This window comes from Dendrobium catenatum, unplaced genomic scaffold (assembly GCF_001605985.2).
Source record: "Dendrobium catenatum unplaced genomic scaffold, ASM160598v2 fragScaff_scaffold_41, whole genome shotgun sequence".
In the NCBI taxonomy this organism is placed as follows: Eukaryota; Viridiplantae; Streptophyta; class Magnoliopsida; order Asparagales; family Orchidaceae; genus Dendrobium; species Dendrobium catenatum.
This window is the reverse complement of record NW_021318503.1, coordinates 178,952-206,477: the sequence shown is the minus strand read 5'-3', so window position 1 is coordinate 206,477 and position 27,526 is coordinate 178,952. Positions and strand designations below refer to the sequence as shown.

Here is a 27,526-nt window from a genome sequence, read left to right as displayed (position 1 = left end):
TCCAGACTAAATGTAAGTTGCAATAAAATTAATTTGAAATACTTAAGTTAAACCAACATCATAATTTGGGAATTTTATACCATTACAAACTTAGAATGAAAAATAAATCTCTCTATGAATAATAAATTGGAGTCAATTTCCACTTCTAAAAAAAAAGCAGTAAATTCCCTAAATAAAAGCTCAGACCCATGCCCTTTATTCTATTTCCCTTCCCCAAACTCAAGAACATGACAACCAGCTCAGCTTAGATTCTTCCTCAAAATATTGAACAAGCTATCAAAAGAAACAGGAATAAAGGCATATATTTCACCACCATCCAGGAACATGAGCCATGCTAGTCTTTACAAGCTCACAGCAAAGACAGCTTCCTATCTCTCTTATTTTTTACCAGATTTACCCAACCTAGAGCATCGCTCTTTTTCATTTTTCCTTGTAATATCCCAAAATAACTCTCTTACTCTATAGATATCCCCTTCATAATTCCAAAGAGCAATGATATTTTGTCCAAGTACAGTGTCCAAGGATGAATTCAGAAGTTGGAGTTTGCCAAGTCAGATGGACTATGTTTTTGGACTATATATAGGAATGAAATATCATCTAGCAATTCTAAGACTTTCAAAATTCAACTTACATTGTGTCACTTCTAAGTAGAGTTCTCATGTTCCAGATACGATCAGAATATGTACCTACTTGAACATCGCCATCCTCAGAATTTCTTACAGAAATCTGACTATTTAGTTTCACGGAGGCAGATCTTGCAAGAGCTGCCTCATTTTTAGGAGCATCCAAGTCTAAGTAAACATTACCAAAGTGAGCTTCCAGACCATCCAAATTGGCAACTGGAGATGGTTGGTCAGAAGCAGAAACCAAATTATCTGTTGGGTGCAGAATCCAAGCCATCCAATCATTACGTTTCCTTATTTTATCACCCTACATCAGAAAAATGTGCTAGAGATGAAAAATTCGTGCACTCTATGGTATAATAGAAAATAGAAAAAAGAAATTGTGCTTATGAAAGGGAGAAAAAATATTTGAGTCACACCATTTCTTATACATACCTGCACCTCCACAACATTGGATAGTTGTACGGTGTCTATTATATATTGCATATTGTTGGTCAGTTGCTTCACCTGCTCAAAATAGCAAGAGAAAACAATTGCAGACTTTGCTAACATATACGTGAATGAAATACAAAAAAAAAAAAATTCCAGCATGCTGAGAAACCAGCGACAAAGGAGAGAAATTCAGGGTGAAGTTAATTTATAAACACAAAAATGAGTCAATAATCTTACAATCTCATGTAGGGCTCAGGTTTCATAAAGACATTAATAATGCGGTTAGTGTTAAGAATGCGTTAATCACAATACACAACTTCAGCAGAGACTGGCATTAAAACCACGGTAAAAAATGCGGGGATTTTAATGGAAACGAGAAAAACATTCAGCAAGTGAAATTCATTCCAAATGACAATTTCACCAAATTATAGTTTGGCATATAAATTTAAGACCAAGGAAAAGCACATGTCAATTAGAAACTCAAACAACAATAAAAAAATCAATTTATACAAGATTTGAAAATAATAATCAATCTAGCAAATCAATCACTAGCTTACGAAATAGAAACAAAACAAGGACAAAAAAGACACCAAATAACAATTCAAATCTTGTAAGGGTACCAAGAGATCATTTCCTCCAAAATTTTACAGATGCTACAAAACCACGCTAGAAAGATTTACATCCAAATAGAACTCAGAGTAAAAAAGGAAATAAAAATAATTCTCATTCAAAATTTTATGTTACACAACTCACTTTGGTCTGTTGGTTGGGAGCCTAGGCTATCAATTAAGAGGTGCTGGGTTCGAGTCTTGTGTATGCAATGTGTGTGTGAGTCTGACTTAATTGGCCTAAATATCCAAAAAAGAAAACTTTATGTTTACATGCCTCAAATTTCCCCTTATAATCATAAAAATCCCTTCCAAATTTTTTTAAAAAAAGGAATCTACAGCCAAGATACGAAGATCGCAAGAATTCCACAACCAACAAATGATTGTTTCATTTATAGTAATAGAAATGCAATCCACATGCAAGCTTTATGATATCACAATCCATGGAAAAGAACCAACTCAATCAATAAATAACAATGAAAATACTTAAGAATCATTGATGTGAATCAAACAGGAATTGCATGCGGAAATTTAAAATGAAGGTTAATAAAAGCGTTGCCAACACAAGTTTATCACTAATAAAATAAAGGATTAAATGTATTCTAGGTAATCAACTTGCTTAGGCGAAGATTTGCTTTGAGATAACCAAACAATTCATAACATTCAATTATTCAAAGATAAAAGAGCTACTTAAATGCTTTTAACAAAAATCCCACGATTAATAATGAGAAAATTCACCTCGAGCACCTTCTCACTCATTCACTCTTTGGCTTTTAGCGGAGGAGAAAGAACCACATGAAGATGGAGAGCACCACTACGGAAAGGAGACGAAGGACTTCGTTACCGGAGAGGTAGCCGCCAGTGGAGGCGGTGGTGGATGGCGCCCGGTGATTGTTCACACGTAGTCTTGAAACTGGCGGTCAATGACGCGTACAAGTGAAGGGAGGATCCGTTCCAAGTATTCACCAACTGTGTCTTCGTGCTCGAATCCCGCGTCGAAGAACGGCGATCGGAGGATGTTGAGGCTACCGTCGGCGTTGAACACAAGCCCCCACTCGAATTCAGGATCCGCCATTCAACATTGAAGAGGGGATGGGAAGACAAATTGAGAGGGGGGAAGTGGGCCGTGAGCTAGGGGGAGACAATGAGAAAATCTGAAATTGAATTTCATATTTTCTTGGTTTGGAGGGGGAGGTTAATTGCTATTAAAATCTCCCAAATTTGTATTAGAGAGAGGGGCGGCAATTGGGGGGGGGGGGGGGGGTGCGGGAGCGATATGGGCGGTCGGTGGTGTGCTGAGCCGGCGGCAAGACGGGAGGAAGGGCGAGATCGGCGGTCTGGGAGGAATTGGGAAGGGGCGGCAGCAGTAAAACGGAAGAGGGGAAAGGGGCGGGTTCGGTGAGAGGGTTTGGATAGGGAGGAAGGAAAACAACGAGCAAAATACAATAAAACCAAGAGCTCACCGTGGTGGGCTGTTAGGTGTTTCGGGTGGAGCCTCTCCTAGGCCTCCTCTCTTTCTCTCAAGCTCTCAAGCTCTCAAGCTCTCAAGCAAGAAGACAAAAAAAAAAATTTCAGAAATTTCATTAATCATTCATTAACCTCATACAATAGGAGGAGACCTCTTTATAAAGGTCTCAAAACATGAAAATAAATGACTCACATGCCTATCGGGCTACAACAACCACTACGCCTTCATAAGGGCAAAATAGTCACTAATGAATGAAATAAAAGATACATAAAATAACATAGAAAAAAATATCATAAGATGACATGGCAACATCAGAAATATAAGCTCCCAATCGTAGCCGTCGATCTACGATTCCTTCGCCGGTAAACCTGCCTAAAATGTCTGTCGATGACCTCATCATTCTCCCCAAGTGGGAGAAAACTCGACCCCGTCGAGTGAGTAGCTCTAGAGCTCTCGTACAACTCTAAAAGATCTGGGTCTAGGATCTGTAGCTCCTCTCGATCCATCCAAGTGTCCTCTGTCGGTGGTGTCCCTTTCCAGTGCACTAGGTACCTTCGTCGTCCTCCTTCCTTCGTGGAAATGATCTCATCATCCAGTATGGCTTCTATTTTCTCTGCATTAGGTAAATGGGGCAATTTGGGAAGTGGGGGTAGGCTAGGGATCTCGCCAGGTGGGTTCACACAAGGCTCATTTGTAAGTGGATTGTGAGGGTTAAACTCTGGTCCCTCGAATGCTACTAAATCTTCTATAATAAAGGTAGGATTGATGTTAAAACCTTCGAGGAGGTCCAGCACGTAAGCATTACTGTTTATCTTAGAAATGATTTTGAAAGGTCCGGCGCTTCTCGCATGCAATTTCTTCGCGGATCCGGGAGGAAAATGCTCCGAACGGATTCGCACCATCACAGAGTCTCCAACTTCGAATTCTTTAGGCCTTTTCTTTTGATCGGCAATTAATTTGTAATTGGCGTTGCTTTGCTCAATTTTTATTTTAATTTCTTTATGCAATTCCTGTATGTGTGATGCAAATGCAGATGCTGACTCTGACACTCTAAACCTAGGACTCATGGGAAGAAAGTCTATGGGTTGTCGGGGTAGGTATCCGTACACGATTTCAGCAGGACTCAGACCAGTGGTTCTATTGACGGAGTTGTTGTAAGAAAAACTCAGCAATAGAAAGCTTGGAATCCCAATCCCGTATGTTCTCTCCTACCAAAGTCCTTAGAAGATTTCCTAAACTTCTATTAACCACTTCGATTTGCCCATCAGTTTGGGGGTGGAAGGTTGTGGAAAACTGGAAATTTGTGTCCATTTTGTGCCATAAGATTTTCTAAAAGTAGCTAGTAAACTTAACATCCTTGTCGTAAACGATGGTCTTGGGTAATCCATGTAGTCTAACAATCTCATCAAAATAGAGTTTAGCAATACGGGAGGCGTCAAAAGTCTTAGTGCAAGGGAGAAAATGGGCCATCTTTGGTAAACCAAGAACAAAATCCATACTCACATCCTTCCATGGACAATTAGGTACGGGAAGAGGAGTGTAGAGCCCTGTATTCTGTTTGTGTTGCTTAGCGAGTTGGCAGATGTGGCACCTCCTAAGAAGTCTACTAATGTCACGCTTTAAACTAGGCCAGCAGAATCGGTTTTCTAATGCAGCCATGGTCTTGGCTTGTCCAAAGTGGCCCGCTAACCCTCCAGCATGTAATTCCCAAACAAGGAATTCTCGCAGTGACGTTTTGGGAATACAGAGTTTCTGGGATTTAAATAAATATCCATCTTCCAACATGAAATCTCCTATAATTCGTTCATCACCAGTGGTAAGAGCAGAGTAGGTTTCTCTAAAATCGGGGCAGTCAGGGTAGTCTTCTTTGAGTCGCTCAAAACCTATTACTTCAGTAGTCATCTCCCTGGTAATCATCATTCGACGGCTTAAGGCATCAGCAGCCTTATTTTCATATCCTGCTTTATGTCTAATGGTATACGTGTACTCTTGCAGGAATTCAACCCAACGGCCGTGCCGAGCATTGAGTTTCTTTTGAGAATTAATGTACCACAAAGCCTCATGATCTGAAAAGATGACAAATTCTTGCGGTAGAAGGTAGTGTCGCCAATACCTAAGGGATTGAATGATGGCAGAAAAATCCTTGTCGTAGGTGGAGTACCGTTGTCTAATGTCATTCAATTTCTCGCTAAAGTAAGCGACCGGGTGTCCCTCTTGCGATAGGACTCCACCTATATCAATTCCAGACGCATCACAAGTCACCTCAAAAACTTTAGAAAATCATGTAATCTCATCACAGGGGCTTCCATCATTCGCTTCTTAATCTCCTCAAAAGCCCTAGTTGCAGCTTTGGTCCAAAGAAACTCTCCTTTCTTAAGGCAGTCTGTTATTGGCGCTACGATGGTGCTAAAATTTCGAATAAACCTCCGATAAAATGTGGCCAATCCGTGAAAACTTCTAACATCTCTATTATTCTTGGGTTCTGGCCACTCATTTATAGCTCGCACCTTTTCGGAATCAGCAGATATGCCTTGGGAAAAGATGATAAATCCGAGGAAGGTTACTTGATTTGTGAGGAAAATGCACTTCTTAGGATTGGCATACATCTGCTCTCTTTTCAAAATCTCAGAAACTTGTCTTAGATGATTCAAATGTTGTTCCACCGAATGACTGTAGATTAGGATATCATCAAAGTATACGACAACAAACTTTCCAAGGAAAGGCCTAAGGATCTGAGTCATTACTCTCATAAAAGTACTTGGGGCGTTGTTTAATCCAAAAAGGCATTACAGTCCACTCGTATAACCCATCTTTGGTTTTGAACGCCGTCTTCCATTCGTCCCCGGGGCGGATTCTAATTTGGTGATAGCCACTCTTAAGATCGATCTTAGAAAATAGCATGGCTCCGGTCATCATGTCCAACATGTCATCTAACCGAGGGATTGGGAAACGGTATTTGACAGTGATTTTGTTGATGGCACGACTATCAACGCACATTCTCTACGACCCATCCTTCTTAGGGGTAAGAAGGGCAGGGACCGCACACGGGCTAAGAATCTCCTTAATGAACCCTCGTTGCAACAACTCGTCCACTTGTTTCTTGAGCTCCTCATGCTCAACAGGGTTCATTTGGTAATGGGGTAAGTTTGGTAAAGAAGCTCCAGGCACTAAGTCTATAGCATGTTGAATGTCTCTTAGAGGTGGCAGTTGGTGGGGCAGATCTTCAGAGAAGATATCATAAAAGGTTTCTAAGAGCGGTCTTACTTCCTTGGGGATAGGTTCTTCTTGATCAATACTGACTTCCCGGGCTACTAACGCGTACAGAGGGGCTCCTGACTCTATTTCCGTACCTAAGTCTTTAGCAGTTAATAAGTTCAAGCCCGTGTTGGGTTTCAGGGAGTTGGGTTTAACTTCCTCTTTGGTAGACTTAGGTTGAGTAGGTAGGAGTTTAATTTTCTTGCCCTCGTGTTCAAACACACAGGTGTTTGATCGGCCATAAATGTGTACATCGTTGTCGAAGAACCAAGAACGGCCAAGGATGATTTGACCCACATCCATTGTCAAAACATCGCACCAAATTTTCTCTTTGTATTCAATGAACTCAATAGGAACGAGACTCCTATCTTTCACCTCCAAGGTGGTTGAGTTGATCCAGGCGACTTTGTAGGGGTTCGGGTGTGGTGTGGTCCTTAACTGAAGTTTTGAGATCATAGCAGAAGATACAGCGTTAATACAACTTCCACTGTCTATTATGACTTTGCAATTCTTGTCTCCAATCTTAGTGAAACTGTAGAAAATCGAGGTCCTTCGCCAGTCGTCGCTAGGTTTAGGCTACGAGAGGGCACACCTAACGACTTGCAGATCTAAGTGATTCATCTTTTGAAGGCAGTGGATCACAGCGGTATCCTCCTCGTTGAAAAACTCCGCATCGTCGTCCATATAGTGCACTAATTCAGCTTCAGGTTCATCCTCTTCTTCTATCACTTCCTCAATTATCGTGACCTTAAACGGGCTGGAACACTGAGAGGCAATGTGTCCGTACCCATGGCATCTAAAACATTTAGTGCCGGCGGTGGTTTTGGGTGCCTCCCGTTCAGGTGTTTTTCCTTTGTAGTCTGTTCGAGGTTGGGTTTGATTAGGGGAAGGTCGACTACTTGAGGGTCCAATGGGCTTGTTGTAAGGTTGGCTAGAGGAAGACTTGAATGGGTTGGGTCTAGAGTCTTGAGTCCTAGTGGCGTGGCTCTTAGACTCTTCCAAGTCTAGTACAAGACTACAGGCAGCTTCATATGTATTCACTCCTCTAGCAAAGAGTTCATTTCTAAGATCTTCCCTCAATCCGGCTCTGAACATGGACAGAAGTTGTGTAGGAGTGGTGGTCTCCTCCTCGTTACAACGAATTCAGAAATCATCAAAGGTTGATATGTATTCCTTAACGGGTTTACTTCCTTGGGTTAACCTATTCCAACGATCTAAGAGTCTAGGGTAGTATGAGGGAGAGAGATATTTTCTTTTCAATTCTTGCTTCATCGTTCCCCAGTCAGCTATGGGATATTCTCCTCTAGTTTCCCTCATGTGCACTACGTTAGTCCAATATTGGTTGGCTCTACCAGTCAACTTCATCTCAGCAAATCTCACATTTTTCTCTTCAAAAATATTATACCACTTGAAATAGCAATCCATTCCTTTGAGCCAATCAAGAAAAACTTGGGGTTCTAACGTACCATCAAACGTCGGGGCGTCTACCTTAATACTCTTAAGGAGTTGTGTATCGTTGTCCCTCCAAGGTGCGTCACGTCCTACCGGTTCTTGATGGGGTCGGTGATTGGGTCGAGTAGTCTCTAGGAGGTCCGTACTCAGTTCGGGCATCTTCGCCATAAGGTGATTGGGGTCTAGATGGAGTGTAGATGGCAGGATGTCTTGCCCTTTCGATGTTATCTAGTCTTTCCCCCGTATGACGCTTAAGCTCCGCTACACTCGTTTGGGTGTCTCTAATTTGTTGTGTCATTGTGCCCAACTGGCCTACAATCATGTCTAAGGTCGCTTGCATATGTGTGGGATCCATGATTGGGTGCTAAGGATCACTAGGGGGGCTTCCTAAGTCAAGGGCAGCAGCTAATCCCACTGAAATGCTTGCTGAAAATGTAACTACAGCAGTTGGAAAGTTCAGGGCAGCAAGCACAGAAGAGGGGAAAGTTACCTAGGTGTTTCGGCAAGGCTCCAGGGTGTAGACAGCAACTAAACAGCGACTTTAGGTTCGCTAACGGATGCTTAACAGCTGCAGGAAACAGTGGGCAGCAACTTAACACTACCTAGAACTCACTCTAAAGGCTATACTAAGTGCAGAAAATTAGCGGGCAGCAAATGTCTAAGTGGCCTAGACTATTATGGATGTCAAGGTGGGGAGGGCAGCACTTAAACAAATGGCTATACTAATGAAAGATGAAGTAAATGATGCAGAATTTTCTGGACAGCAGTAGGAAAACAGTAAACAGGACTACTAAAATGATGATATGCATGCAAACCTCTAAGGATAACTTAAAGTGGATTCCTAGGATGCAATCTAGCAAAGGGAAAGCATGCTAGCCAAGCTCTGATACCAAATGATGAGAATCAAACAGGAATTGCGTGCGAAAATTTAAAATGAAGGTTAATTAAAGCGTTGCCAACACAAGTTTATCACTAATAAAATAAAGGATTAAATGTATTCTAGGTAATCAACTTGCTTAGGCGAACATTTGCTTTGAGATAACCAAACAATTCATAACATTCAAAGATAAAAGAGCTACTTAAATGCTTTTAACAAAAATCCCACAATTAATAATGAGAAAATTCGGCGCCCGGTGATTGTTCACACGTAGTCTTGAAACTGGCGGTCAATGACGCGTACAAGTGAAGGGAGGATCCGTTCCAAGTATTCACCAACTGTGTCTTCGTGCTCGAATCCCGCGTCGAAGAACGGCGATCGGAGGATGTTGAGGCTACCGTCGGCGTTGAACACAAGTCCCCCACTCGAATTCAGGATCCGCCATTCAACATTGAAGAGGGGATGGGAAGACAAATTGAGAGGGGGGAAGTGGGCCGTGAGCTAGGGGGAGACAATGAGAAAATCTGAAATTGAATTTCATATTTTCTTGGTTTGGAGGGAGAGGTTAATTGCTATTAAAATCTCCCTAATTTGTATTAGAGAGAGGGGCGGCAATGGGGGGGGAATTAAGAGGTTAATTAGTGGATGCCTAGGTGGCGAGTGGAGAGAGACACGGCTAGATAGGGTGGCCGGCCATGCAAGGAGAAAAGGAGAGATTTTGGTTAATTAGTGGGGCCCACAGAATTAATTAAAATCCAATTTGAATTTCAGAATTTTAATTAATTAATGAAGGTTTCTTAATAGGGGAAGAAGGGAGGGATTTGAAATTTGAATTTGAAATTGAAATAGATGGGGCCTCATTTAAATCTCTTTTCCTAAATATGGGGAGTTAATTTAGGAAAGAATTAAAGAGGGGATTAATGCAAGAATTCAAATTTCAAAGGGTAAGGGGGCTGGCGGGATGGCACCAAAGGAAAAAGGGGGCTGGACAAGGGGAGGCCGGCGGGATCTGGGCGGACCGGTGGTGTGCTGAGCCGGCGGCAGGACTGGAGGAAGGGGGAGATCGACGGTCTGGGAGGAATTGGGAGGGGGCGGCTGCAGTAAAACGAGAGAGGGGAAAGGGGCGGGTTAGGTGAGAGGGATTGGATAGGGATGAAGGAAAACAGCGAGCAAAATACAATAAAACCAAGAGCTCACCGTGGTGCGCTGTTGGGTGTTTCGGGTGGAGCCTCTCCTAGGCCTCCTCTCTTTCTCTCAAGCAAGAAGACAAAAGAAAATTTCAGAAATTTCATAAATTATTCATTAACCTCATACAATAGGAGGAGACCTCTTTATAAAGGTCTCAAAACATGAAAATAAAATGACTCACATGCCCATCAGGCTACAACAACCACTACGTCTTTATATGGGCAAAATAGTCACTAATGCATGAAATAAAAGATACATAAAATAACATAGAAAAAAAAATTCATAAGATGACATGGCAACATCAGAAATATAAGCTCCCAATCGTAGCCGTCGATCTACGATTCCTTCGCCGGTAAACCTGCCTAAAATGTCTGTCGATGACATCATCATTCATAGCCATAATCAAGTTTCCTCGTGAGGTCATGTGGGATCCCTTTTTGTTTTTTATTTATTTTGTTTTTATTTTATTTATATTTTGATAAGAAATTAAAATATGTTTGGTATCTTAAAAAGTAGTTTTTTATTTTAGTTCAACTAAAGTCAGACATGTACTCATGGATGGGATCCCCTTCACCTTAGGGTTGGGCAATCTGCTAATGGATCCGAATGATTAATTCTAAAGTCTAAACTAAAGGGTTAGCTTATGCATCGTGCTGGTATCGAGTCAGAGGCATTCTGTTCCCATTTTCAACAGTGTCGTGCAAAATCACAACTTTTGGGAAGGAACTAAAATGAAGGGTGTTATGGGTGCTCAACACTAGGTTGATTTGAGCCGGGGGTCAAGGTTACAGGAAGTGCCAATGAGGTTTTTTACAGTGAGAGGAGGACAAGAATCTTAAGAGGATTCAGGTCTTGCAGGCGTTTGAGGAAATGGTCAAGAGGTTCCATTTAGGATACATGTAGGTGGTGACGACAGCCATGGGAATCTTGGAGGCAAGGTCATGCCAACCTTTGGCAGTTTTGTTGGACTTCAATGATTCATTATAGCTGATGTTGATTGAACCCGCTTACTTCTTTACTTTGTATGCTCATGATGGAGCTAGAGGAGAAATGAAAGAAATTTTTTTTTGAAAAAAAAAAAAAAATGTACAGTATTTTTTAAGAATAAGTTGACTTATGTTTTCAAATAAAAGGATAGAGATATTAAAATATGTATGTATATGGGCAGATCCTTATATAGTTTTGACCACCCTAAAAAAAAAGTTCATATGAGGGGCATCTTCGGAACTCTGCCCCCCCCCCCCCCCCCCCCCCCCCCCCCCCCCCCCCACCGCGCCAACTCCCGACTTAAATTTTTTTCCCCTATTCCTCCATCTTGTCCGCTCGTGCAATGCTCAATTCCTTTCTTCATAATTTTTGTTTCTTCCTTCTCCCATTCCTCGAGATGTCACGACTCACCACTCATAGCCCCTGCTCGTTGTTCGTACTTTGTAGACCCTGCTATGGATGAAACAGTCAGTCATCACCTGATTGTAGCAGTCGCCACACGAACCGGCTGGTGTCATATGGCCTCGTCATTCTTGGATTGAAAGTGAGGAAAACATTGAGGTTTTAGCACTCGTTTGTGACTTCAAATCTCATATTTTGCTCCCTTTTTGGCTTGCACGACTTTGAGCATGATTTTTTTTCTTTTCCCGTGCCAAAGACCGAAAAAAAAAATTTACAAAACAATAAAGCATTTGTAAGTTTGTGACATTTTGTTTGATGCTATTTTTGTTTTTGTTTAACATTTCTAAGTTTGTTTTAGCACTCGTTTGATATATCCCCTTTATTTAGTATAGGTATCTTCTTAAATTTTTGTAGTAATTAACTGTTATCATTTTATTTTATATTGAAAACTTTGAATATTAGTAATTTATTGCACTACATTAAAATTCATATAACATTAATATTTAAACATAGGAAATTACTGTGGATCATCCTGTTACAGAATACAGTTAGTTGATTCGTAGCTGAGTTCAACAAGGAAATGAGATAAACTTCCTTGCTCTCAGTGAAGATCCATAGAAAAAATAATACATATACTAATTATTTTTCTTATGTGTACAAAAAAAAAATATGCACAGAAAAATTTAGCTTAGGATATATTTGTTATAGAAGAGAAGAAATGATATTGTATTTTGTTTTCTCTTTGAGAGGAAGAAGAAATAGTTTCATGGTTTCCGCCATTTCACCTCTTTGAGCTTTGGATCTACACTAGTCGTTCACTCTCACTCTTTTCCGATCATCCCTTGCTTCAATAACAATTACTGTTTTTCAAGCAGATGGATGATATGGTTTCAATGTGCATGGGCAATTATTTTTTTAATTCATAAATTATAATGAAATACAAAACTTTGCTTAAAATTTTAGCTTATATATATATTTTAATATTGTGTATTTAATTTTTTATATAATGAGTTTGTCCACCCTAAATAATAAGGTTGGATCAGCCCCTACATATGTATGTATGTATATATATATATGTGTGTGTGTACGGCACGAATTAGAGAGTGATTAGAGAGAACAAGGTCAAGAGAATGAAATAGAAATAGAGAAAGAGAGTGAATTTTTTCTCTCTATTTAGCAAGAGATAGGGTGAGAAGGTTAAGTAGAGAGAAGGAGAGTGTGGAAGAGAGTGCGAGAGAAAGTAGGGGGATTCAAGAGAGAGAGAGCTAGGGAGAGAGTGTGATAGCAATTTTTCTTTGTTTACATAGAGACAAAGAGAGCTAGCGAGGGAAGGAACGAGCTAGAAAAAGGGAGGAAAGTGAGAAAGTAGACAATGATGTATCGACACTTCTCCTCAATGAAGTATGCAGTATCCAACAATTATTGGATACGGCATGCATTCGACACACCTTCGACATGCCCTGACATGCGTCGGACACAACAAAGAAGTGTCTGATTGAAAAAATATACAACAATATCAAGCCATTATCCCACTATGTAGGATAATGATCACGCCAAAGATGGAGAAGGCTTCCACGCTAGTGGTAGTATTTTATGTTTTTTTTCCCTAAACAAACAAAGATGAGACAAGCTGAATGACGATGTTACTGTAACACATTTATATTCAGTATTCAATTCAACATGTTTTGACCCAGTTAGATTTAAAACAATTCGTTAATTTCTACATTTAAACATTTTTACACGTTGGGAATGTTTTGTGCACATGTGAGAGTCTGCATGCATTCTGAAGTAGGTTCTGGGGGTTTGTTTGCATGTTTGAAAAATCTTACGTTTTCCCCTTGGGGTGTTGTTGTGTTATGGTTGGAAGCGCCCTAACGGAAGTGCTCCTAGGTTTTTGGAAAATTAATTATGTGCTCCGACACATAGCAGGGGAGGCGAAGCTAAGGCTGCAAATGAACTGAGTGTTCGACGAGCTACTCATGGCTCAGCTCGATAATAGCTCATTCATATTCCTTTACTAAGGTAAACGAACGAGTTTGAACACTTTTGATAAATGCACGATAGCTAAATAAACAAGCATTAATAATCTATTTTTACTAATCCCATAAAAAATCATTTAATAATTTATTTTAACTTTATGCATCCACCTAAAATTGCAAACAACCCGCTCTCTAAACAAATATAAGATGAATCATAGATCGTTTGTTCGTGAATGAGTTCATTTGGTAGATCGAAAACACTAATTAGATATGTTCATGAACATGCTCATTTAATAGCTCAAGAATACTCATTAGATATATTCATGAACGAGCTTATTTGATAGTTTAAAAAAATTTGCTAGATTGTGGACTCCGAAAAATCATACCGCGGCCTCCCCTCTTTCGAGCGAGTTTTAACAAATTAAGTTCCTAGATAAATTTTAAGAAAGTAGATTGAGTTTGAAATAAGACATTACAAAGATATTTTGCCGTCATTTTGCAAGAACTTTAGATCTGAGTTCTGGTTTCCTACAGGCGCAAGCCCATATAGTGAATTACCCTTGCCGATAATGAGAGAAAACTTTCGATTAAGGCTAGTCGTCAAAATAGATACATAGAGAATACATGTTATCTAGTGTATAGTAGCAGCATGGGTTGATATTTGAGAATTTGATATTTAAAATTAGAAATTTATCACCTCTCACTTAAAGAAGATGGTGGGGGAAGTGATGATGGACCCGATCCAGATCACACGGTTCCATCTTCCCGGGTCATCGTGGTCCCTGGTCTACTTAGTCGAAGGAGGTAGACGACCCTACCTCAAATTTCTTGTAGGCGACTCGCGGACGGATAAATTTTGTGCTTAGCCTATATCTGGCAACCTAGGCAATATGAGTTTCCTTTATGTGTTATTTTAACACTTTGGATGCATTGACACGGTTCGTTTTGCAAACGGGTGGGGTTTGACTGACTTTTACGCTATGGCGCATATGTAGTCTATTGTTTTTTTTTTCATAATGTGGCCATTTGGGAATACAATAAGTCCTTCCTGCATAAATTCAACTTTCTATGTGCATCAATCAAGTTTATCGCATAAAGCAGGCACGCATTCGATAATTTTGATGTTGACCGACACATTCAATTGATTTTGTTTGATAATGTATCCAACGATAGCTATCAATGCCAAGTTTGATCGATTCTAGTTTATATCACCTCGTGTCGCATGAGTGAGGACAAAAGGACAAACATAGGGCAGCAAGTTGGATCAGATTTCAAGACACAGCAGAGAGCCATTGGCATCATGAAATGGCAAGGCAAGGTGTAACAACCACCAGACCTTCCTTTGCTGGAACACTTGAAGGATGACGATAACAACAAAAAAGTCGAATTTGCAAGAAAATTGTAAAATAGAAACAAAGAAATTCAGTGAGGGAAAATCAAGAAAATATCAACATCTGGAACTGGAAACTAAGGAAATCTTTGTTCAAAATTCATTACATTCTAGCACACTGACTCTTTCGTTTGACTATGTTTTGAAATACCTGTTTCTTTCCCGAGTTTTCCAGTAAATCAAATTCCAATTCTGGGAAAACCTGATAGTTTAGTTTATTCATTTTTTTGGCATTGTTAGTGTTGAAAGGCTTAGCGTTTAGTGTTTACTTGAAGGACGGCAAGCTTAACAAGAAACACCGGTTTGCTTGTCACCGTTCTGTGATTGTTGTCTTAATTGTATGTTGGAATAATCGTGAATTAATTGTTTCATCTTAAGATATTTGTTATATTTAACTTTCTGTGTTAAGAGATAATTGGGGTTTCAAACATAGTTGATAAGTATCTCCCCATGTCGGTATGATCTCATGGTTCAGCTACTTGTGAGTGAGGTTTTGCCTCGTAAGAAGGCATGCCCATGTTTATTATATGGTAAAGAAGGATTCATGTACTCAAATGATCTTTGTAATGCTTGAATTTATGTTAGTGAATAATTTATTAAATTATATGGTTCACATGCAAGACATATGCGGAAGCGGAGCCAGGGCTGCAAATGAACCGAGCCGAGCCGAGCCGAGCCAAGTATGTGAGTGTTCATGTTTGAGTTCGTTTATCATTAACTTGTTCAAGTTCGGTTAATGTTTGATTCGAGCTTTATTGTTTGTGTTCATGTTTGGTTCGTTTAATTCAAAGGTGTTCATGTTTGGTTCATGTTCGGTTCGTTTAATGCTTATCAAGCTTTAAACAAACAAGCCTTAATGAGCTATGTTAATAAACATATTTAACAAACAATCTATTGAACAAACAAACATTAAATTTGTTCATGAACATCTTAAACAAACAATCTAGCAAACATGGACAAATGTGAAATGTCTTTTGTTCAGAAAATTAAATTTATAATAAAAGCAATTGTCTATTTAAAATGAAAATATGATTAATCCATATGAATATATTCTTAAATGAAGCTTATCAATTGCATTTCTCTCCATTCGAGCTTTTTATTGAGTTTAATGTCGAGCTTGTTCACGAACTTCAAATGATGTTGTTCGTGAACATAAATGAACAGAACACATTAGTGTTCAAGCTTGTTTATTTAAGGATCGAGCATTTAAAATGTTGTTCAAGTTTTTTTGTTTAGTTAGTTAAACGATCACAAACAAGCTTTAATCGAACCGAGCATCGAGTAGCTCGCCGAATGCTTGGTTCGCTTGCAGCCCTATGCGGAGGATTTATTGCTTATAATTTATATGTAATTGACTTAAATTTCAATGACAAAATTCTTTAAAAATAGTGTTGCGAGCTATAATATACGCGGTGATAGAGTTAGAAAGTTTACGTCTCAGCGTTGTACGAATATCCAGCACACAAACAGGAAATGAAATAACACCAGTATTTTTTACGTGGAAAACCTTGGAAAGGGAAAAAACCATGAGGTCACGCCCAATTGAAAAAGTTCCACTAGTGTTTGTTTGAGATATAAGAGGTTGACTCATCCTTGAAATTTAGGACGATCATATTACAATGAATCACTTCTAGATTGAAATCCAGTTACAATGACGGGTAGAGTTCCAGCGTCACTTGGAGATCGGACAAAATTCTAGCGTCACTTGAACGTCATGTAGAATTTTAGCGTCACTGGGCGTTGGGCAAAATTTTGGCGTCACTCGAGCGTCGAGAAGAATTCCGGCGTCACTCGGGCGTCGGGCAGAATTCCGGCGTCAGACAGAATTTTGACGTCACTCGGGCGTCAAGCAGAATTCCGGTGGTGGTCGTGGAGGAGTTTCTTCCCTCCAATCCTTCTATTATTCTTCTATTCCTCTTCTTGCTTGGGTCCCCCCTCAAGAGAAATGAGAGGGTCTATTTATAGATCTTCTGAAGTGGCATGGCCCGTAAATAGGCGAGAGATCAGGGGTAAATGTGGAGTGGTTGCATGGACGGACAATATTGAATCCCCTGATCGTGTACCGTTCGTCAGACATTTCAAGGACTAAATGATTTCGGAATTCGGCGATCTTGAGCTCGTTGAATTCGTCTCGTCGAGCCGCTCGATTCGACTATAAGCTCGTCATGTTTGGAAACTGTTTGGCGACTCAAATTGTTGTACGAACTTTCCAACAACGCTTCGGGTCCTTGATTTGGGCTCGAATTGAGTCGAATTTGGTGTCGTTGGGTACGTATTTTTGAGACACTCAGTTTGACTGTAAGTTTGCTGAAATTGAAGTTCAGGTAATCCCGGATTTAATTTTTGAAGTTTCTAGCTTGATTTTGCGTCGAGATTCGTGCCCGATCAAGATAACTTTTCAAAGATATATCAGTTGCCCCCCTATTTATGGACATCGAAGTTCCAGGAGTCTGAAAATACGCGTCACAGAATTTGGAGAATTTTTCATGTGATTCAAAATCTAATCTTGCACGTAGGAGCCCCAAATAGTTTTAAAGGTGCCGAAATTGAGTACGGAACGTCGAAAAACGAACCCGGAATTTGTGTGCAAAAATTGGACATGGAATTGAGTGGGCAGCCGAACCGGCCAGCCAGCCGCCGCCGGCACGGAACCGCGGGCCGGGCTTGCTGGCCCGCGCCACGGCCCCCCCTAGGGCCCAGCCTGTGGCTCGCTCGACCCACCCGCTGCATGCGCCAGCGGCCCGCGCCCGGCTCGCTTGCAACCCGGCCGACCAGCGCAAGGTCGCTCGGTGCGCACACCTACGCGCCTCTTGGCTGCTAATGGTTTGGAAACCGTCGGCCGGCTATTTTCCTTTTTTTAACTCTTAAAAAATCTGAAAAATCCCAAAAAAAATTCGAAAAAAATTCAGAAAAAATCAGAAATTTTGAAAATTCTGAAAACTTCCCTTTTCTCCCAAAAAACACTATAAATAACTCCCCATGGCCAGGGAAAACTTGCACCTTCTCTTCTTCTCTTCTTCTCTTTCTCGTTTTCTGACAGTTGAGACTTCCCGCTATTTTTCAGTAGGAGATTTTTCCTACTTGACTCAGCGCCCCTCTTGTACAAAAGTTATAACTTCTTCTCCTTTTTTCTTCTTTCTCTCCCATTTTTCTTCCTGCTCTAGAGGCTTTCCGCTATCTTTCGTAGGTGACTTTCCCTACTCAAATTTAACGCTCCTCTTTAGTGTAAAAGAAAAAAAATTTCTCCTCGTTTTAACTTTCTAACAATGTAGGCATCCCATTATTTTTCGTAGGTGACTTTCCCTACGCAAAATCAATGCCCCTCTCCTTGTATGTAAGTTAGAATTTTTGTAGTCATTTCTTTTCTTTCTCCTCCTTCATTCTGACTTTCTAACAGTTGAGGCATTTCATTGTTTTTCGTAGGTGACTTTCCCTAAGCAAAATCAGTGCCCCTCTCCTCGTATAGAAATTAGAATTTTTGCAACCGTTTCTTTTCTTTCTCCTCATGCGTTCTAACCTTCTTACAGTTGAGCATTCCCCTATTTTAGTATGTGGCATCTCCAATCCAAATTCAGAGTCTCTCTCCTTGTGTAGAAGTTAGAATTTTTGCAGCCGTTTCTTTTCTTTCTCCTCTTTCATTCTGACTTTCTAACAGTGGAGGCATTCCATTATTTTTCGTAGGTGACTTTCCCTACGCAATATCAGTACCCCTCTCCTCATATAGAAGTTAGAATTTTTGCAATCGTTTCTTTTCTTTCTCCTCCCGCATTCTAACCTTCTTACAGTTGAGACATTCCCCTATTTTGGTAGGTGGCATCCCCTACCCAAATTCAGGGCCCCTCTCCTTATATAGAAGTTAAAATTTTTGCAGTCGTTTCTTTTCTTTCTCCTCCCGCGTTCTAACCTTCTTACAGTTGAGACATTCTCCTATTTTGGTAGGTGGCATCCCCTACCTAAATTCAGGGCCTCTCTACTTATGTAAAAGTTGGAATTTTTTGCAACCGTCCATTTTCTTCTCATCTAGTTTTCTTCTTACATTGGAGGCATTCCATTGTCGTAGATATTCAGCATTCCCTTATCAAGCTTCAGTGCCCCTCCCTTGTGTAGAAGTAGATTGTTTCCTCCTTATTCTTTTCTTGTATTCTTCTTCTTACATTGGAGGCATTTCACTGTCGTAGATAGGCGGCATTCCCCTATCAAGCTTCAGTGCCCCTCTATTGTGTAGGAGTCGCGATGAGAGGCTATCTTCTTAATAGACAACCCTTGAGAGGAGAAGATAATTGTTGCTTGTATGCGATGGTGATTTGAGAAGATTTGGTGATATTAGTGTCCGGGAGGAGAACCATAAGTGATAAGTAGACAGGGAGAATTTTAACACCATTTGAGAGAAAGTCTGTTGGCGATGGACAATCGAGTTGAAGTCCGTTGGCAGTTAACGGTCGAGTGTAGAGCTGAAGGAAAAAGTTTGAGGGTACGCCGCAAGTAGCAGTCGAGCGATAATCTGATGATGGCTGATATGAAGTAAAGGATCGACAGCGGAAGTCAGATGAAGGGCCGATGATGATAAATTTCAGTGGTATTTTGCAAAGGTAATATGCATCCATACGGAAGTTTGCCGACATCATATATCTTTGTATAGATGATGTAAATGTACTTTTTGATTTCAATTTATAGCAAGACTTGATGCTGGATTTATGTAATTCTATTGTATATGAAGTTAAGAACCTGTAACTCAGAAGACGTTGAACTATTTAAGCATCTTTGAGATATGATTTGATATATTGCCCCCCATATTTTTGGAGGCATTGTTAGACTGTTAAGATCTTTATATGAGTGATAATTTTATCAATAATCATGAAATCTTTCTTTAAGAGAAAATGTTGTGCACTTGGAGTATTGCTCGATGATGCTGACCTCTGTGAAAGACGTCGTGAGAATTCACTAAGGATGTATAACCTATCTGATGTTGTATATCATAGCCCTGCTCGATGACGTTAACCTATATGAAAGAGGTTGAGATAATCTACCAAGGATGTATGACCTATCCGAGTTTGTATGTCATAACCCTGCTCGATGACATTAACCTATATGGAAGAGGTCGAGATAATCCACCAAGGATGTATGACCTATCCAAGGTTTTATGTCAGAGCTCTACTCGATGACATTAACCTATATGGAAGATGTCGAGATAATCCACAAATGATGTATGACCTATCCGAGGTTGTATGTCAGAGCCCTGCTTGATGACGTTAACCTATATTGAAGAGGTCGAGATAATCCACCAAGGATGTATGACATATCCGAGATTGTATGTCAGGCCCTGCTCGATAACTTTAACCTATATGGAAGAGATCGAGATAATCCACCATGGATGTATGACCTATCCGAGGTTATATGTCAGAGTCCTGCTCGATAACGTTAACATATATGGAAGAGGTTGGATCAAATCCCACTGTGATTGATCATCCATTGATTGAGACACAATAAAGATTGTGTATTTACCAAATCATGGATAAATATATTATATTTATTGGTAGTTTTTTATTGTCATTTTTTATCCTTTTTTAAAAAATGAGACAATATTAGAACGGAGTGAACAACACACTACTATATCATGTAAGACAATACAACAAATCTCTAATTTGACTTAGGAATATAAGAGTTACATCATACTCAACACATAAGAGATATATAGAGGGACAATACATCATTTAACTTGGAAGAAAATACCATAGACATTAGAGTGATACCCTACTTATCATAGAAGAGATACGCGATGACAAGTAACTAACACAAAAGCCCAATTATACAGTTATTTAATCTCACCAACCATTTGAACATTATTCAATAGTTATCTTTCTTGTTGTTGATTTTGCCCCCCAATGAAATGGGCCTCATTTCGAGCAGGTGAATCTTGAATGAACTGTCGAAGATAGCCTTATCGGATAAGTCTCTCAATTTCATTTTTTGAGAGGCTTACAGGCTTCAGTGGTGTGCCCACGACTACGATGGAAATAACAAAATTGATCCTGATTTTCCGTATTTGGCTTCAAAGGATTAAGCTACTTGATATTTTCTTGATCGCGAACGACCATTAGTACATTGGTTCGAGATGTGTTGAGAGGCATAAACTCTTTTTCTTGTCGAAACTCATGTCATGGCAATGGTGTCAGGCTATTCTTCCCTTGTTTTTTTTGCTGTGAGAATGACTTATCAAATATAAGAGCAATTTTGCGTTTCCCGAAAGGTTGCTCAAATTGCTTCATGTGAGTATTTATGGCTTCATCTGCAGATATTTGTGCTTCCACACGATGGATCAAGTCGGCATATGAATAAACTATGTCTCGCATGAGTGCCGAATAGAAGGGGCCATGACGAAGGCCTCCAAGAAAGACCCCTCTTAGTAATTCAGGGTCTACTCCTGAAATTTGTCGAGTCTCGGTGGAAAATCGCTGAAAATACTCATTCAACGGTTCTCCTTCATTTTGACGAATCTCAGAGAGCTGGGAAGAATCCTTATGAATTCTTCGATTGGCTACAAACTGTTCGACGAACACTTTGGCCAATTTGACGAATGAAGGAATCGTTCCATATGGAAGCGAATAGAATCACATTCGTGCTTGTCCCTTGAGGGTAGCAGGGAAAACTTGACATAAAAGTGCATCTGAGGCTCGCTGGATGTGCATGATGGTCCTATAATGATCGATATGCTCGTACAGGTCGGATGTCCCGTCATAAGAATTGATGCTCGATAGTTTGAATCCTGCTGGAATGGGGTGTTGAAGAATAGCTTCGGTCAGGGGTGATGACTCCTGCAAATTCCATTGACGATGAGATTGTCTTATACCCCTTATGGGAAACTCTTCTCGGACAAATCTTCGTAATTCATGGCGTAGGGTGTTACGAGGGAGTTCAACAATACATTGTCGGGCTGAGTCCTCAGATATGTCCCGAGGAATGCGAGGTTGGCGACTTGCATGCGAAGGATGGGTAGAGCTTGCTGTGTCAGCAAGCTCATTCTTTTGATGTGCCGGAGGACGCATCCTTGATGGAGGAAGGGGAATCTCACCATGAAGATGTTCAGGTTGAACATCTTCGAGCCCTGCTGATCTCGCGGGAGAAGAATCTCCTATTGAGATACTAGTGTCGGTTGTCGAGTTTCTCGCAGGAGTTGAAGGATCTCATTATAAAATTCTTCCATCTTTCGTATTCGCTCCTCCGATGAAGGTCCTGAGGTTCCTTCGCCAACAACATTTTGCCCCCCCCCCCATAAGGTAAAAGGAGGCAAACATGATGCGTCTATGATTCATAGATTGATTTCTGAATTGGTGGGAGTTGGAGCGAGAAGCTCCCAAGATACGATTGCTGCGCCTGTTGGCCATCGAAGTAACTCGGGCGTTGGGCAGGATCCAGCGGTGGTCGTGGAGGAGTTTCTTCCCTCCAATCCTTCTCTTCTCCTTCTCTTCTTCTTCTCTTCCTCTTATTGCTTGGGTCCCCCCTCAAGAGAAATGAGGGGTCTATTTATATATTTTCTGGAGTAGCATGGCCTATAAATAGGCGAGAGATCAGGGGTAAATGTAGAGTGGTTAGATGAATGGCCGATATTGAATCCCTTTTATCGTGTACCGTTCATCAGACATTTGAAGGTCTTAATGATTTTGGAATTCGGCGATCTTGAGCTCATTAGATTCGTCTCGTCGAGCCGCTCAATTTGACTATAAGCTCGTTATGTTTGGAAACCGTTTGGTAACTCAAATTGTGACATGAACTTTCCAACAGCACTTCGGGTCCTTGATTTGGACTCATTTGGGCTCGGATTGAGTTGAATTTGGTGTCGTTGGGTTCGAATTTCCGAGACGCTCAGTTTGACTGTAAGTTTGCTGAAATTGGAGTTCAGGTGATCCCGGATTTAATTTTTGAAGTTTCTGGCTTAATTTTGCCTCGAGATTCGTGCCGGATCAAGAAATTTTTCGATGATATATCAAGTAGTAAGAATGCAATAACCCAAAAAACTTATTTGCTTACTAGGCCGGTCCAGTTGAACTACTAACCCATTTGGCTCGTAGGTCCACCACCCTGGCATTAGCTTTGGGAAGGATCAAGTATTAATCTTAAAACATGATTGAGCGGGGGTGGGTAAGAGCGAGAGACTGATGACAAATAAGAGCTTGAATTCAAAAGGAGCAGGTGAGTAAGCAATCGAGCAACAATCAAGAACGGGAACAACGAAATGAGTAAAAAGTCACTTGTTGCACAAAGAGAGAGAGAGAGAGAGAGAGAGAGAGAGAGAGAGAGAGAGATCAAAGGGATAAGTGGGGGCTCATGGTCAACTATGAGAGTTCTTCAAGGAAGAGAGGTCGAGCTTGCTAGTTGAAAACTTGCACCGGGACTTTCTTTTTTTTAGGAATAACCAGAAAAACTTTAAACCTCTTATTTATTTATGTTAATATTACAATGTCTTATGGGTATGAATTAAGGTGGCAAGTTCTTATAAGAGCCAAATTAAGATTGCACTTAAATGTCAAACCCTATCCCTAACATTTACCTACATTGATTTATAAGTAATTTTATCCAACTAAAATTCAATTGTATGGGCAATCAACTTTGAATTGGAGACTTGAGGAATTTAACCCACAATCATCATATCTAAACTTTAAGCACAGATTTAAAAGGGTGTTTTATTTGAATAGATCATATAAGCAAATCTTAGATGTTTGGAATCAACATGAATAAAGGGTTATGATATTTATTCTATAATTTGATTATAAGCCATGATTAATAATCTCTTCTAATGTGAATGTATGAGTTAATTATATTTTATGTTTGGATTCTTTAATAAATGATATTATAAATGATTAATAAGACGGATAATGGGGAGCATTCATCTTATGCTATATAATCAAGAAAAATAACTCAGGTTTATCCTTGTAAATCCAAGAATTACAAGGTTGTGTATTAGTAATAAGAGTTTAAATGAATTAGCTTTATATTATAATTATTTTTAAATACGACAGCATGATAATTCTAATATAAAGATAAGTAAAAATATCAATATAAATGAAGCAATTCATAGATTATATATATATAGGTGTGTGTGTGTGTTTGGTAGAAATTTAAGAATTTATTGATAACAAGAATATGCTTAAATTGGTTGTTTTGATTATTCTGGTGTGCATTAAATTTAACGCATGATTGGCCTAGCCGCTTTTGAATCTAGGTATTGTAATGTGACGTGTGTTGAACTAAGATATATCATAGTCATGATTAATAAATCATATGTCATGTGTTCGTCAGGCAGGTAACTCTTTACTCTTTAGTCATTACAGGATAAACTTATTGTAAGCTTATCTAATTGCTAGAGTATATTATGGAATATTTATTTATTTATTTATAGTGTTCATGCATGTGTCCACATTGATATACGATATTTAGTTAGTTTCATTATGTTGATTATTGCATATATTGTTATGATGTTTATGTGCAATGCATGGTTGATATGAAATAAATCTTGCTCATACAAAGGAAGAACAGTTTTACTATGTGGCAGACTTAAATCATATTGATTATATAATTTTTGTTACTACATCTTGTTCATGAAATAATATTTATATAATACATGCTTGCATGTTTGATGAATGTGAATGTTAGTGGCACTTATTTGTTGATTTGCTTGGCTAGCATGCCAATAGAGTGAAGACTCTCTTGGAGTTTATTGGACCCCACCAAGTGTTTGAAAATTAAGGGTATCACAAATAACCAATTATGTATAAAATGTATAATTATATATTCAAGTATAAAATGTATAATTAAAAAGATTGATGAGATATTTCTAAATCTATAATAAAAATGGCATGCATGCACATGGATGATTTAGTCTATGAATGCAACAATTATCATTTTACACATTTTCTTATAAATTATGTTGCATTGTAACCACCAATCAATTATTTCCATATCTAATAATATTTAGCATACAAGTTTAGACTGTTTTGATATACTAATTATGATTGTATAAAATAATATTTGTATTATTACCTTTGCTTCTTTCATTGATCATATTATGTCCTATGACTTATCATTTATTCCTTTGCTAGTAGATTTCACCAATTGAGTTTGTTTCCTTACAAACTCACACCTATTCTTTTTTATGATTTTTAGGTTATTAGCTGTGCATCATTTAAAATAATAGTTTCCAAATTTATGTTTCCAGCATCTTGTGATATGACTAAGGTTATGTTATCTAAATAATCTTATAATAGTTTATCTTTTAGATGAGTTATTATGATAGTTAAGTTCATCTTATAGATTGATGGACAAATATTTAGATCTCATGGGATTTTAGAGGTTGTAATCATATTTTTTATGAATATTTATCATGGTACATAAATTTCTACATGTTGATTAACTCCAAATTAATCAACTCACCCCACTCTTTCAGGTTGCTGTTGCTTTTCCTCCAGTCTCGATGGGCTAATCATAAAAAAAATAATTTCCCAATGTCAGACAAAAGAGGAACAAAAAAATGGTTTTTTTTGGATCAAAGTACTTTTACATGAGCTCAATATTTTAAGACTTATTTCTTAAAAATCAATAATCGAGTTCCACTACTCAAAAACAGTTCAACAAATTAATGATGAACAACACGGATGAAGCGGAAACAAAGGTTTCCATGCAACTCACCCTATTGAAGCCAGCTATCAAGGATATTGGAACCCAGCCTTGTTCATCCATATTCTGCCTCAAGTATAAATCTTTGCACAAGTTTTCCAAGCTGACACAAGGAAACATAAGAGATATGTAACTCCACAGCAGTATCTACTCGAAACAACTGAGACCAAGTAAACTTCTATGCATACCTAAAATAATAATCTATTTGTTTTAGCAACATAGCGCGCTGAGGGTCAACAGCAGGAAATAACATTACTTGTGGAGTATGGGCTGGATGAGAAGCGAATGGGACACCTCTAAGGGACTCGGGATGCGTGGGTGCAGCAACATAGTAAATGGGAGATTGAAAATCTGAGAAAAAAGTTAAGCCAATCAGTTTATCAAATATGATGATACAAATTGAGCAGGTGATGTCGCCAACAGCTAGAAGGTTTGTTATTTACCTGGAAATCCCATAGGATTGGAAAAAGGTATAACAGATGGAGGAGGTGCAACGAAGGGTGCTGCTGCTACAGATGGAGCCCTTGGGTATGGCCCAACACCTCGCTGTTGATGTAGCTGTTGCAAGTGGACACCTCTACCAATATTCCGATGACTCCATTCATTACCTCCACGATCCCCATCGCGCCTGTTACCATAATTTCCATGGTGGCTATTGCTTCCCCTTCTGCCCCCACCGTAGTTCCGCTGATGATCATACCCCCCATGGGAATGAGAAGAAAACCCACCGGACTTGGAGTAATGATTCCTTTCCTTATCATTGCTGTTGTTGCTCTGGTTTGGGAAGCCTCTTGGAGAATTTTCCAAAGAGGGTTGTTTGCCCGTCACTGACAGGCTAGCTTCTGTTAAGACTGGCAAGGAAGATGGCATGGCCAGTCCAACATTAGATACTCCGCTGCTACCACCCCCAGTAACTGCTCCGCGCTTCATGTTCTTATCGCGGGGAGACAGAGAATTCTGAGTTGAATTAAGCTTTTGATAATTCTCAGCTTGCCTTGAGGAGGGAGATGATGACAAGGAAACCTAGCACAAAACCAAATAACCACTACGCATACATGATATGATCTTCTAATTCTCTACGAAATTATTGAAATTTTGGCTAAGTTAGATATCTCACCGGCGGAGCCGAGACTGATCCGTCGGAGAGGGCCTTGACTGAATCAGAAGAGGACGATTTTGGCGAAGCCCTGGCAGATTCAGAGAGCGCAGGCCAAGAGGTGGTGTCCATGACGGACCCCACCTCGATCGCACTATTAGATGGAACGTTCCAAGCTGGCTTCTTCCCTCGGCTGATGGGAGAAAAGTCGGCCGCATTGCCACTGCCGCCATGATCCGAACCAGATGAACAGCGTGGCGACTGGGCTTGCACGAATGGCTTCCGCGGATATCGCTCTGGTATCACCATAGAAGCGATCGGGGAGGCCAACGGCGAGGAAAGAGCCAAGGCGTCGTAGCCTTGCGTAAAATCAGAGGAAACATTGGAGATTTCCTGTGCTGAGCGAGGGGACGAGGTAGTATCGACAGAGGATGCCATCGCCGGAAAGAAGTGGTTAATTCTTTAGGGTTCCGATCAAAGAAGCCTGAAGAGAGAGAGGGAGGGAGGAGGGGGATTATGTTCTGCACCGATGAAACGGGATTGAGAAAAAACTTAGTGATGCATTCTTCTTTCCTTCAAAAGAAAAGGGATCCGATTGCAGCACAAGCGAGGGAAGGCTCTGTCCCTCTCTTTTGTCTCCACCTCCCTCCTTCCTCGTCTCCTCGGTCAGCTTCGTATTTCCGAAGCCGGGGAGTAGGGGACTCCTTTAAGCTTGGAAAACGGAGAGCGTTTGTTTCCTAATAAGAACAAAATAGGCTTCATATTTTCTTCATCCTTTTATTTACTAAATTGGATTTTCGTATCCTAAATTCCTAATAGCAAATTAGGACCGAAAGGATTGATCTAATGGCATAATTACAAATTAACCTCTTGTTAAGCCAAAAAAATTATATCAGTCATAGTATAATAATCTTTTAAATTAGGTCATTATTTTGGTCAAAAAAAATTTATGAGAGAGATTATATTGTCTCTCTCATAATTCAAAAAATATTAAAAAAATAGAGGAAAATTTTGAAATTGTAATAAAATCCCATATAATTATAGATTACACTAACTAATTTATGCCAACTAAGCTCTTAATTATTTTTTTTTAATTATGAC

At 39.7% G+C, this 27,526-nt stretch overlaps 1 protein-coding gene across 1 annotated transcript; it reads right to left on the bottom strand.

The window, feature by feature from the left end:
- LOC110110856 (la-related protein 1B) lies at nt 1–27,119 on the bottom strand. Its single transcript, XM_020842496.2, has 6 exons — nt 26,447–27,119; nt 25,773–26,352; nt 25,518–25,680; nt 25,342–25,432; nt 1,059–1,130; nt 1–930 (listed from the first exon to the last, which is right to left on the bottom strand). Exons 1-6 carry the CDS (start codon nt 26,861–26,863, stop codon nt 628–630), a joined length of 1,626 nt encoding a protein of 541 aa, XP_020698155.1. The 5' UTR covers nt 26,864–27,119; the 3' UTR covers nt 1–627.
- Nucleotides 27,120–27,526: the final 407 nt, after the last annotated feature.